This window comes from Phyllostomus discolor, chromosome 6 (genome assembly GCF_004126475.2).
Source record: "Phyllostomus discolor isolate MPI-MPIP mPhyDis1 chromosome 6, mPhyDis1.pri.v3, whole genome shotgun sequence".
Taxonomy (NCBI): Eukaryota; Metazoa; Chordata; class Mammalia; order Chiroptera; family Phyllostomidae; genus Phyllostomus; species Phyllostomus discolor.
Genome location: NC_040908.2, coordinates 30,533,768 through 30,547,562, shown reverse-complemented (window position 1 = coordinate 30,547,562; position 13,795 = coordinate 30,533,768). Strand labels below are relative to the sequence as shown.

At 43.1% G+C, this 13,795-nt stretch overlaps 1 protein-coding gene across 1 annotated transcript in view; it reads left to right on the top strand.

Annotated features, from left to right (window-relative positions):
- Window positions 1–8,937: 8,937 nt before the first annotated feature.
- The window catches only part of LHCGR (luteinizing hormone/choriogonadotropin receptor), a 54,841-nt gene continuing 49,983 nt past the window's right edge, over window positions 8,938–13,795 (top strand). The window contains exon 1 of the mRNA XM_028517495.2: window positions 8,938–9,160. Within this exon, the coding sequence (XP_028373296.1) occupies window positions 8,997–9,160 (164 nt within the window). The 5' untranslated portion in view covers window positions 8,938–8,996. The remainder of the gene's footprint in view (window positions 9,161–13,795) is intronic.

Sequence of the window (13,795 nt, the reverse complement as noted above, 5' to 3'; positions counted from 1 at the left end):
GTTCTTTGGTTGTAAGCAATTGAAACTGACTCTAAAAAATATGGACAAAATAATAATAATTTATTACGATGACAGAACATTGAGTAATATTCTAGAACTGAAGGAAGATATGAACAAGCAGTCATCAAGAAGGACGGGGGGAAATAATCAATTCCAAGAATTTTGGTCAGAACTCACAGATGAAAGAAGGTTGTGTCAACTCTAGCCACCTCTGTCAACAAGTCATTTGGTAAAGTCTAAACTCCCAGGAGAGAGTCTCATGGGCCTAACCCATTAGGTCATGTGGTCTGCACCTCTGGGACAAGACAGTTGGAGACCAAGTAGTGCTTAGGTCAACAGGTTCACAAAACGCACTGAAGAGGGGGCAGAGAATTCCCCTAAAAGAAAAGCAGGGTGCTGCTGCCAAAGGAAGAGCCTGATGGGTAGGCAAATGATTAGTGCCCATCACACAGAAGAGAGCTTTTCCAGGTAACGAGTTGCCAGGGGCAGAGCACTATGTGTGGAGGAAAGCAAAACATCCTCATCAATATTAATGACACAAGTAACAATTCTTAAAATGAACTTGCAACACTTGCAGATGCAAACACCAAGAGCTGGCTGAAGAAAAATAATACAAGCCTTAATATATGAAAATGATCACCCCAGAGCAGACTGTGTGGGAATAGAAAAGAATAGGCCACCTGAAAACTAATAATAGACCCAAAGCAAGACTGTTTTCTTAGGGATAAAGATTTTATCAGTTTTCATGGAAGGAAACTTGAGATTTGTTCAAGAATCTCACTCCAAAAAACATACCTCATTGCTGTATAAAGGGATATCTAAGCTATGGGTTGGCCAAAAAGTCCGTATGGTTTTTTCCATAAAATAAAAGGCACATTTTTCATTTTCACCAATAATTTATTGATTTGGATATTTTGAGTATGTGGGCTATCTCCCACATGGTATAATGTTGTTCTCAATTAATGTCTCAATTTGATCACTATCAACTTCAACTGGTCTACCTGACTGGGAAGTGTCCATTGTCCAGTGAGAAATCTCCAGCATGAAACTTCACAAACCACTTTTGACATGTTCTATCAGTCACAGCACCTTCTCCATACACTGCACAAAACTTTTTTGCATTTCAGTTGAGTTTTTACCTTTCTTGAATAATAAAGCATAATATGCCAAAAATATTGCACATTTTCTTTCATCTTCAGTATTAAAATGGCTGCACAAAAACTCACCAATTTTGATAAGTATTTTTTAAATGCACGCTGATATGGCAGCTGTCATGATACAATCTAACAAAATTGTTTTGCATGAAGTTAAAGTTAAGTGCTACTAGAGCCATCTTATGGAAAAAAACAAACACTTTTTTGGCAACCCAATAGCTATACACTAATATACACATAATTCTCATAATTATATGTGAATTCAATTGCTGTCAACTAATTATTTTATATTTATCAAAAAGTCCCTATTTAAAGAATCCATCCCGTTTTTATTAAATATTGATACCTTCTGTGGACATCATTCTGGGGGAGAATCGCAGACCTGTGCAGAAGGCAGAGAAAGGTTTGGGGGAGAGAACTTCACGAACCACAGAGGCAACACTGCATGGTGCACCCCTCCTCCCGCCCAAAGAAACCTAAGTCAGTCCTCATTGCAGGCTGACCATTGCAAGCAGATTCACAGAGAGACTTTAATCGTGCCAACATTCCAATTGGAACATAGTTAGCATCAGAATTTAGTGAAAGTTAATACACAGAGATTGGGCTGCCAGATCTGCTCCCAACTCTGCCCACCCTCCACCAGCTAAATCGTGCCCCAAATCCTGACCCACAGAAACTGTGCAATATGTGTTATTATAGGCTGCCTACTTTGTGTCAATTTGTTACATAGCAATAAGTAATTAAAACAGGTAGCGATAAAAGTATGTTATTTAGAAATGAAGGGAATGCCATGGCTGTAGATGGGGCAGAAATATGAAAAGCCATGTTTTTCAATATTCAATATTTAAAACCATTTTTTTTATCATTTTAGCAGGAACATTATTTTGATGCAAAAAAATTTTAAGTAAAACCTTATACACTTTGTGTGATTCTTATGTTGGGTGTTACTATTGACACTGTCTAAAACCGGGAGAGTCCGTCACAGCAGAGTCTGAGGGGAAGGTGCAAGTCAGGACCGAGGAAGACCAGATGCGAATATAAAGCGCAGAGGGCCAGAAGCGGCATCCTAAGCTCGATAAAGGAGAGGGAAGAGTTGGAAAACAAACCATTGATGTAACTGGTGAGTACTGGGGTTACAATGTTCACATCTGAGAACCGTGTAACTGCTCAGAAAACCAACCGGCATCTGTGGCTTGCTTTATAAGTTACCAGGCACATGGTCTATGAGGAGTTCAGCTGACTTAGACGCGCCAGAATGGGGACAGAAAATAAATTTCGGTTTTCTTTTCCTCAAAGGAACATGTTTATATTATTGGACTTACGATGTAAATATTACTTTGTATTCTAACTTTTTATTTAACATATCCAACTTTTCTATGTCTTTTAATTAGTCCAGTTATTTTAAATTACTACAATACCTTATTGAGTCAGTTCCCTTAAATCACTGCAATACTGCTGAACATTCAGGTTATCTCGGCTTTGTCAGATAGACGCCACTGTCGTGAGATCTTCTTTCTCGTGCCCATGTGCCTAGATCTGGAGAGGCATTACCATACTGCTTCCCAAAAAGCTGAACTCATTTTAAATGCACAGATATATTTGTTTTACAATTATTTCTCTATCATTTGGTGTTTGCTTTAAGTAACTTTTCTTTTGGCTAATTTAGTAAAAGTACAGTTATACATCAGGTTTTCTTTAATTCTCATATCCCAATTTCAAGGGAGAATAAAGTTTTCCTTTGTGTTTGCCTAGCATTTGTCTTATTCCTTGGGTGAACAGCCTATTCCCCCAATTTCACCCCATTCCTGACTTCTCTGAGGGCTCCTCCCTCCCATTCCTCGTCCTCCCTAACACAGGTAAGCCCCCATGCCATCCTAGGCCCACTTCCCTTCAGACATTCTCTTTCTGGGTTCCATCCACCATTCCGGAACAGTGTTTCTCAGAGTGGACTGGGGTTCCTTTTCCTAAAAAAATCACCTGAGACACTTTTAAAATGCACATTCCCTGTCCTGAGCCAAATGTACAGAAGCAGAATCTCCCAAGGAGCCCCTTGAATCCACCTCTTAAGTAACTTCCCAAAAGTGATTCTAAGAGATGACAGCCATTAGGCTAGGATCCCCAGAATTGTCTTCCCCATTTCAGTGTTTCCCTTGCTCTGCGCCAGTGCAGTTCAGCTGCCTCCTGGGTCTCTCCAGCCAGCTGTCACTTCAAGCCACCTCTCCAAGTGCCTTTGGCACTGCTGCAAATCAGCTCCGGCTGCCTCCCCTCTGCCAAAAACAGGAGCACCATTCCCTCAGCCTGTCAGCCCTGTGCTGCACAATCCAGCACTGATGCCTATTTGCAAACTATTCTTTGAAGGAGATTCCCCTTTTGATAAACGCCTTGCAGGCCCTAGGGTAATGACTGGCCTTTCTGTTTGTCTACGTGTGACATGATGTCCAGAAAGCATAATTCAATGTGACAGGTGTTATCAGCACCATCAGACAGTGTGGCTTTCTGTGCATCTCTAATAGACAGGAGAGCAAGGGGGTCTATCAGTGGGACCCACACCTGACCGCAGGGACAGGATGAGAGCAGGAGGGTGAGAGAAGAGAGCCACCACCTCCCCACAAAGCAGCCGGGAGGAAAACAGAGGTTTTCTTCACTCTCCAGACCCCAATCTCTGTGTTCTGAATGCATTGGAGGGCAAGTCATATGGTTCGTTCCCGGCATAGTTCTGAGGGGAGGAAGCTTCCTGTGTACTCCTCCCTCCCCTCCATTGAGGCGCATCCACCTCCTGTACTATGTTCCCTGGGTCCCACACCACCCAGGGGCCCTTAAAATTATTCTTAAAATAAACAATTCAAATGACAATGTAATCAAATCAGTATGTCCCCACCCTGTGCTGTATTTTCATTTTGAAAAAGGAGACTGCAGAGGGCAATGCTACCCTGAAAGGAGATATTGACAACGCTGGGATCTCCAGACCCTGACTGCCCACGTCAAAGGCTACGGGGACAAGAACAGGGATCCAGGCAATCTTTCCCATCACCACCAAGTCCAATATTAGTAAGCTATCACCACGCCAAGGTCGGCTCTGGCTTTCAGTTTTGTGAAGGGATTCTTCACCACAAATTTCTGGTTTCTCAACCTGTATTCCCAAATCAGTATTCTCAAAGCATGTCCCAAAGAAACACCAGTCCCATGCATGTGCTATGGCCCTCTTAGAGATTCAGAATGCACATTAAAAGTTCTAAGAAATTGTCTTGTAAAGAACATTGTTTAACTTCAACCCAATTTTTCCCAAATCTCTTGAGTCTTCACACCATTTCCCTAAATACTGCCAATTAACATGGCAGACAACCAGTATCCTGTGGTGCACATTTTGGTTAGTTGTACACCAGTCTTTTTAAAATCAAATCCTCTTTCCTTTTTTATTTATTTTATCACGTCAGAAAGTCTCTCTTCCTGTGTAGGCTTTGGTTAATATTTTAGCTTGAAATTTAATTTCTAAACCAAGGTTGCAGTTAACTAGGAGTCCTTCCCTGAAGTAGAAAGCATGCTTGGTGAATTATTTAGCAAAATGCAGCTTCTCTAAAAAGAACGCTGTATTTCTACACCATTGCCTCTTTTTTCACTCATTCACATTCATTCATTTGTTCATTCATGCACCAGACCAGTTTACTCCCAGCAGCACAGTGATAAATGCTACCAATCAAAGGGGAACAGTGAGTCCTACGGCAGAGATAAGAATAGAAGAGTCCTACTTCTTTCCTAGCTGGGGAGGGAAGGGGGTAGTATGCAGGTCAAATAAAAGTCACAGCAAGGCTGATAGTAGAGATTAGGAAGTTTGGTTGCAAGTCAGAGAGACTCAACTCCAATTAGTTCAAGGATAAGAGAGGATAGATTGGCTCATTACTTGGGAAGTTCCAGGGAGGTGCTGGCCTCAGACTCTCCCCACATCTGTCTCTCACGTCTGTTTTTCTCCCTGCAGTTTTAATCACTGCCAGACCAGGTAGGCTTTTTTCACAAGACAAGGAAGACAGCAGTCCCCAACTCATTCATATCCTTCCAGCAATAGGACCTAAACGGCAAGCCCCTTCTCTAGCTCTCTCCAGCAATCTTGGAGGATTTTCATGCCCCAGACCATCCTTAAGCCTCCACTCACAGGTCCATCCCTAGTGCTCGGTGCCCATCAGCCTACTGCTCTAGTTAGTTCCTCCTAAAGATTACAGGAACCCCAGGGCAGAGCCGGAGATGGACAGAGCTGGTCACATCTCTGACTTCACATCATGTAGGTAGTGAAATGGGAGATGAAATTTCCAAGTACGTCACAGGGAGATTGCATGAAATTTCACAGTGTTAACTTTTAGAGGTCATCTTTTTTGTTTTCTTCGTTTTTGTTTGTTTATTTTTGTTCCAGGTGGCAAAGTAGGTAGCTCACAGGCCAACTGTACTTTTCTTCCCTTACACTTTCTTGTTCTTCTTCTGCCCTACTTTCCTTCTGAGGAAAAGGTAAACACACTGCTTTTAGGAAGGAAGAAATATCCAGTTATGGTACTAATAGGGTATATGTCAAAGAATCAGAAAATCTCAACCTAACCTACTTGAGGTTTTCTCATTACTTTGCTATCTTAATGTAACATGAAATGATATTGAGTTTTGATCTAGTGAGTCATAAAGAAAAATAGGATCTCTAATCTTGTGAAATTGCTCATTCCCCACCCCCCCAAAATTAAAATAAGTTAACTGAGTGCTCCTTAAAATTTTTTAAAAATCTACTCCAATCAATTGAGTGGTTTTATACACATACACACATATTATTTGTATGCACGTGCTAACACACACCGGAGTTCACTGTAAGGATTCGTGAGCTTTATCTTCTCAAGGAAAAATTAATTCTAGAATTTCCATTATAGTGTTTCACAAATTGTGCTCTGGGAAGCCCACGCATACATGTTGCTTGAGCACTTGTTAAAACACAGACTCCTGGGCCCCATCCAATATCAACTGAATTAGACTATTTTTGGAGAGGGGGTTTCCCAGGAATCTTTGTTTTTAAAGCTTCCCAAAGAACACTTTTGCACCTTAAAATATGAGAAGCCCTGCTCTAGAATTTTGAAAAGTTTTACTAGGATTTCTGAGTTGAATGTGAGATATTTTTATATCTCTAAGGTAGAATAAACTTCTTGTGAATTCCATGAACTTTAGTTTGTCAGCAAAATATAATTAGCAATCCTTATGGGTCACGCTTTTTTGAAGGTCTGTGACAAAAATAACTATAAGTATAGTTACATGACATAGAAGTTCTTCATATTTAAAAACACTCACTCTAAATAGGTTATATATTAATGAGTAGAATAGGTAAATTCCACTGTAACAAACTTTTGTGATTATAACAATCAATGCTGATTTTGTTATAATAGGTACATTGCAAGAACTGATGTGATAATTAAGATACAATTGAAATTAATCAGAGATGTAAAAATTTTATGAAAACTCATTACAGTTATAAGTTTTCTTTCAGATGAACAACTTTAACTTTTCATAAACTGGGTTTTATTTCCGATCCAACACAGTAAGAAGTTAATATACACAATCCAGCTCCTTCCACCAGTATCCAAAAAGGCCTTGCATTTTAGAGCTAGAAGAGCCTAAGGATTGAGAACTCCAACCCCTCTTCCTACAGATGAGGAAATCAGCAACCAAGTCACATGGTCAGTGACAGAACAGGAAAATCCAGGTGTCCTGACTGCCCTTTCCTTTTCTTACAGGCGTTTAAGGAGCCCCCAGGGATACACAAGCACAAAATCCAATGGTTCTTCAGGGGTGGGGGGAGCAACCGTTCTTTTTCTATTACAGATGGCCTTCGAGGTAAAAAGAAAAGGCCACATAAAACACAAGATTTGAAATAGGTGCCACTCAACCACCTTGAAGCATTCACTCCTTTTTTCCAGCAAGTTAGGATATATGGTGGAAATGTTTAAAAATCTCAGTGTTACCCTAACTTCCCTACCAAATTCTGACAAAGCTAAAACAGGGGAAATGTGACCCCAAAGTAGTCAGGGATAATTGCTTGATACCAATCCAGATAGATCCAGTGTGGATGGAAATAAATCAAGCAAGGTTGTTAATCTCTTCTCAGATGATTCATTGAGCACATGCTATAGGTCTATGCATGGGCTTTCATTTATGCATTCTTTTACTCAACAATATATGCTGAGCACCTACTAGGAGCTAGGGGCTATGACGTGCCCTAGCAATACTAAGATGAATGGACAGGAGGAGGCAAAATTAAAGCCGTAATTACAGTGTGTTATATCAGTGGCTATAGACTCAGGTGCTATGGCCATAACTACTCAACTAGGCTGAATCAGAGAAGGCTTTAGAGTGGAAATGATGTTGGGATGAGTCATGAAGGACAACTAGGAGTTTATGTAATGGAATACAGAAAAGGAGGGAAAAAATCATTCCAGGTCAGGGGAACAGCAAATGCAGGGGTGTGAAAGGGTGAAGAGTAGCCAGGTAAACAGTTGGAGACAGGGAGCCAGAAAATGAGGACAATCCTATAGCCATAAGCTTTGTTTTTCCTGTCATCTAGCACAATGCTGTCATCTAGCAAAGCCCAATGATTTTCTAAAATAACCTTTTAAAACTCTGCCTTCCTTGGGCAAAAGACTACAAGAGACTAGAGACTGGCCGCTGAGTCAGTCTGCCTGTGAGAGCCGGCTTCAACACAGAGGAAAGGAAACTGTTTTTACTAACTGTCTGTACAGTCTTAGACACCTTCCCAGCTCTCAAAATCCAGCTCTTCCAGAAAGACTTGCAGGATTTCCAGAGTCCAAATAGAGTCCTTGGAAGGAAGGCAGGAAAAGTATTTTAATGATGAAATTAAATAGGGAAAATTCTGCCTCCTTTCGAAGTCCTTGGTATGTAGATCATACAGTAATATTTTGCACTGGTGGGAGAAAACTGGTGATAGACATAAGTTCAAGCAGGCTTCTGCTACTTATGAGCTGTGTGATTCTGGGGAAGTCATGTCACCTCTTGGGACATCATTTTTCTGGCTTAACACCTGCTAGTTTGCTGTGAAGTTTAGCCTCCCATTAAAGTAACTGCTGTATATTACTAGAGCAGTTTCATTTATTCAACAAATATTTGCCATGTAAAGCCAGAGAAATACAAAAATTAATCTGAACTGCATTTTGCTTGCTAGTACCTCACCATCTACAGTGGAGAGTAGAACAGACTCAAATATCTATAAGGAAGAAAGCTGCTACTACCAGCAGAATATTGAGGAATATTCCCCAGAGGACTGGGGAAGCTGGGGGGACAGAGGTACTTGAGTGTGTAGGGAAACTGTGGGGAAGAAGGAGAAAGGAATTAGGGCTGAGATTGAAGGAGAGGAGCTTCGCAGCTGCACACTTTCGCCCTTCAGATGTGGGCAAGGCAGTATCCAAGTGTCTGAGTATCGGTCTGCCCCTCACAGATGAAATCAGAGAGGTTAAGGTGAGTGACACAACTCACTCAACTTCACACTCACAGTCACAGGGGAGCAAGGGCCAGAATTCAGAACTCCCCACCCCTCATCCAAAGCATGCACCATTACCACCTCTGCCTCCTACAGCTGGGGCTGTTTGCAGATGTGGCAGACAGGATAGTCCAGGGAAAGCTGCAGTGAGGAAGCGATGGGGTCACAGAACAGAAACTCAGCTGCAGGGAGCAGCATGGGGGAGAAGGGACGGGCAGGAGGGAGGAGGTGGGAGGACAGACCTAGGGGCGGGGAGATGGGCGCAGGCTGCACTCCAGGGCTGTCAAGGGCACCGGCCCAGCTGCAAGAGCCCATCCTCAGGCTCTTCCGCCATGGGGTGGCCGTTCCCAGCGCTTTGGCTGCTTCTGGCTCTGCTGTTGCTGCCGCTTCCTGCGCTGCCACAGGCGCTGAGCCGGGTGCACTGCCCCGCGCCCTGCAGCTGCCCGACAGACGGCGCGCTGCGCTGTCCTGGACCGCTGGCTGGCCTCACCCAACTGTGAGTATAAGCCACCGCCCTGGGACCCTCGCTGGCTCCTGGTCACCTTGCCTCCATGCTCTTTGGCCCCCTTTACCTGGAATCTTGAAGAAAGCCCATTCGTCCTATCAAACCCACCACCTTTTAGGGTGATGAGAAGCCAAAGCTTGGGGTCTGTCTTTACCGTCCTGTGCTGCACCTTGGACCTGGACCCCACCTGCTGGTGCAGCCTCCAGCCCCTGGCAGCCCCAGGTCCCCTCTTTCTCTGTGGTTGGGGCCGCCGCAGGGCGTGTGGAACTGCCCAGAAGCCACAGGGAACAGTGTGGCTGATGCTCCTCAGTCAACCGCTCTCTCTTCCAGGGGAATCTTGCATGGTCTTTGAGCCTTGGGCCTGCCAGGCTGGTGAAAGAAAGTTACTGTGACCCCTGTCATCCTGTGGTCCTCTAGGAATGAAGTGTTCAGGCCCTATGGCCAGGGGTGACCTGGTCACTCAACCCAGACTGCTGGGAAGCTGCCTCCCCCAACCAGGGCCCACCTACACTTTAGTGAGCTCCACCCCTGTCCCATGCTTACTTGTATTTCAGTCAAGGCCTAATCGACCAAAGCCCTCATGTCCCACCTGGGGCACACCGCCACCACCTCCACACTCACAGTGGCAGGCAGGTGGAGGAAGTCGTTTGCTGATGTGATAGGGTGAAGAGGAGAAGGGGGGCCTTTAGTACTAGTGTATCAGAGTGTTGCCCGGTCTCCTTTCTTCAATTTAGAAGAAGGTACCACACATAATGTGATTGTGTTTCTATGGAATGTCCAGACACACAGAAAGTAGACTGGTAGCTGCCAGATTGCAATACAGGCATGGTGACTGCTAATGGGTGCAGCTTTGGGGAGTGACGGAAATGATCTAAAATTAAATGGTGGTGATGGGAGCACAACTCCATGAATATACTAAAAACCACTGCATTGTACACTATAAATGGGTACATTTCATCATATATGAATTATATTTCAATACAGTTGTTAGAAGATAAAACAAAAGAATAGTAGTGCTCTCAAAGTATTCGAAAGGCACCAAGTTGGTAGAAGTCTAATTGTTATGTTCTAACAATTAGAGGTGGTACAATTCCATGCTGGGGGAGGAAAGAGACATTCGCTGCCCCTCGTAAATCCCTTGGGTCCCAGCAGTCTGTCAGAGGCCCACTTCACTGAGGGGAGTCCCCTCCCTCCTGAGAATCTGGACTTCTCCCCTGGAAGAGTTAGTGGCCTTCAGGGAATATTTGTGTTTGACAGATACAGTTTAAAGGTTGAAGGGTTTATATTAATTAGTTTCCATTAATTATCTTGTCAGCTCAATTCCCTGAAGGTGAAGACCATGATGATAAAATGTTTCAATCAATCAACAAATCCATGGACTCTGCCTTCAAAGTCCCAGCCCTTGTCCTTCTCTGACAAGTCTCTCATCTTGCTCTTATGAATGATTGTGCCACTAACAGCCTTTCTCACTTGCCTGGTACTCATCATACAAATTACAGCACACTGAGATCGGAAGAGATGCAATAACCTACCCAAGGTCCCACAGCTAATGAGTAGCATGAGTAGCAAAGACACTTCATCTATTAATGATCTTTCTGAGTTTGCTTTCTTAGTAAGAAAACTACCCTGTTATATATATAAATTTTTTCCCAGCTTCTCCAAAGTTGGCACTGAGTAGAGACCCCTGCAGTGGGAGGCAAGAATGAGTACACCAAGTCCCAGCTCCTTTCAGATTCAGCTTTTTCCTGAGATCACTCAACAATTCTTGCTGCCACAGCCATGGTGGCCTCAGGAGTGTATCCCATCCCTGGAGAAGACTGAAGTGAAAAGAACAAAACAAAACAAAAATCTTCTTGTTGCCCATGGTTTAAAGAAGCCAAGAGCCCCTCAAAAAATGTTAAGGGCTGATTACATTTGAGGGTGGAGTGTGAGACAAGGTAAGTACTGTCAGCATGCTGGAGCTGGTTAGTCTCACTCTCAAAAAGGAGCTATTTGTCCAGGCTCTGAAGCCGTTTGCCATCCCTGTGGGGTTCTGCAGAATCCTTAACTTCCTCCCTTCACATGCAGTATGTTGGCATCCACACCAGGAGCGTCTTCTCCTAGACATGTAGACCCCTTAGGTCAACAAGTGTGCTGCCCCTCACAAGGTCAGACTTCCTGAGAATCAGACAGTTGAGTGCTGACCTCATCCTTCAGGTGAGAACCCTATGGGGGTGGAGCCGGTAAAGGCCCAAACGGGATAACTTTTTTATCAGGATGTAGTGACCTCAACATCAATATGACAAAAGATATTCACAAGAATAGAAGGGTAGCCCTGGCTGGTGTGGCTCAGTGGATTCAGCGCCAGCCCACAAAGCAAAGGGTCATTGGTTGGATTCCCAGTCAGGGCACAAGCCTGAGTTGCAGGCCAAGTCCCCAGTAGGGGGCACACAAGAGGCAACCACACATTGATGTTTCTCTCCCTCTCTTTCTCCCTTCCTTTCCTTCTCTCTAAAATAAATAAAATAAAATCTTTTTAAAAAAAGAACAGAAGAGTAAATATTTCAAGGCAATGTAGCTCAAAGTGCGGTCCCAGACCAACAGCATGAGCATCACCTGGGAAATGTTAGAAATGCACACTCTTGAGCCCCAGCCCCATCCACTGAATCAGAAATCTGAGGGTATGGTCCCTCAGTCTGTTTCAGTAAACTCCTGAGGTGATTCTAATGCATGCCAAAGTGTGAGAACCAAGCTATTGCTCTCCACAGAGCATATAATCTTCAGAAAAGCAAGAAGTACGTTTTAAACTTCCTTGTGCCATACACTTCCTTTCTCCATCCCCACTGCCCCACCCCCCACACACGTCCACAATATCTATTTACTGTAAAGGCAGTTGTGATCAAATTAAAACCCCAAACTCCAAGACATGTGGAAAAAAAACAGGACTGAGAAAAAGGGTTTTTTTAATCTTTAAAGAAGAAGAGGGGAAGGAATCCATGGAGGATAGGCACTGACGATACAAGGGGTGGGGAGGAGTAATGCTCGATGGAGTGGTGTCTCAGTGTGGGTGGGAGGAGAGCATTAGTCTCAGATGATAGGGGAAGTGTTGATCTTGGAAAGAATAGGGAGACCTCTGAGTCCTGGGGCAAGAAAATGGTTGGGGAAAGGTATAATTCAACACTCAGGTGCCCTGGCTGGTGTGGCTCAGTAGACTAAGTGCCAGCCTGCGAGTCGCTGGTTCAATTCCCAGTCACGGCATGTGCCTGAGTTGTGGGCCAGGTCCCCAGTTGAGCATTGATGTTTCTCTCCCTCTCTTTCTCCCTCTCTTTCCAGCTCTAAAAATAAATAAATAAATACTTTAAAAAGTATTCTAAAAAACACTGAGGTAAAGGACAGGAAATGTGTACAGGTTCATGCTAAAGTCCTCATTTTCTTAATGATGAATGAACGAAATGGTAAATGGTAATTACAAGATAGACAAATGCTATGAATAACAAGTTATCAGGAGTTTGAAAAAGAAGAGAACTGGAATTATGAGATAAGACTCCCGGCAAAAGAGAGAGGTTGTCTTGCACTGAGTCATCCACAGGATTTACGCAGCAGAGAGGAGAGAAGAGGAGCATTGTCCATTCTGGGGGTCGGAGAAGGAGAGTGCCACAGAGCACCTCAGAATTCACCAGCAGTCCCTCAAAAGGTACTAGTGTATATTTTAATTATTGCAGGCCTTGTTAGTCCTCTCTTTTAAGACCTCCAACCAACCTTCACTACTTGGTTTAAAAGGTTGGAGGGGAACTGTGGATTTTAAATGCTTATCATTGACGAGCCCACTACTTGCAAATTTTGAAGACGGCATTGCTCAGTTCTTCATACCTCTCCATCCCTTCCATATTTTATTAAAACTTAGGTATTCAAAATCTAAACTGTGATGCAAAAAAGCCTCCCACTTTTCACTCATTTTAATTGGGGAATAAAAAATAGAAAAAAAGATTTAAATTTTTTTTCTTTCCTTTTCTTATTAGTTCCAGACAACTGGAAGGGAAAGAAAAAAATCTCACCTTGCCTATGGTTATATAAAGATCTTTGTCTCTATGACAACAGAAAGGTTGATCTGCTTGATATAGAAACAGCTTCTGAAAAATCTGTTAGTAAGAAAATGCTAATAATAATTATGGAAATTTATTTTTTGCATGTTGTTCCTACTGAACAGAGATTAAACTTTTAGACTTTATTATAAGACACGATCCAAAGACTTTGGAAAGATAAAATGCGCCATATCCATGAGTCCAGCTTCACAAGAGGATGTCAGTATCCTGACATCTTTCCTAAATGTCTTTCTCCTTCTTCCCCTTGCAGTGGAAATCAGGGTCCAGAATAGTGTTTAATGTTGTAGAGGTATGTTTAGGAGGAGGGTGTGGTCCCTGACCTTGAGGAGCCCACAATCTACCCGGAAAGATACCCAAGAGACTGATGTACACAGGGAAAGAGACAACAAGGCTCTAAGGCAATTTAAGAATAGACCAATCACTATGGACTGAAATCTCCAAAGGAAGGCTTCACAAGCCAGGGCACATGAGGCTGAACCTTGAAGGAGAAAAGGAAAGAAGAGTCCAGATAGAAGAACCACAGATTATAGTAGACTAGAGAAGC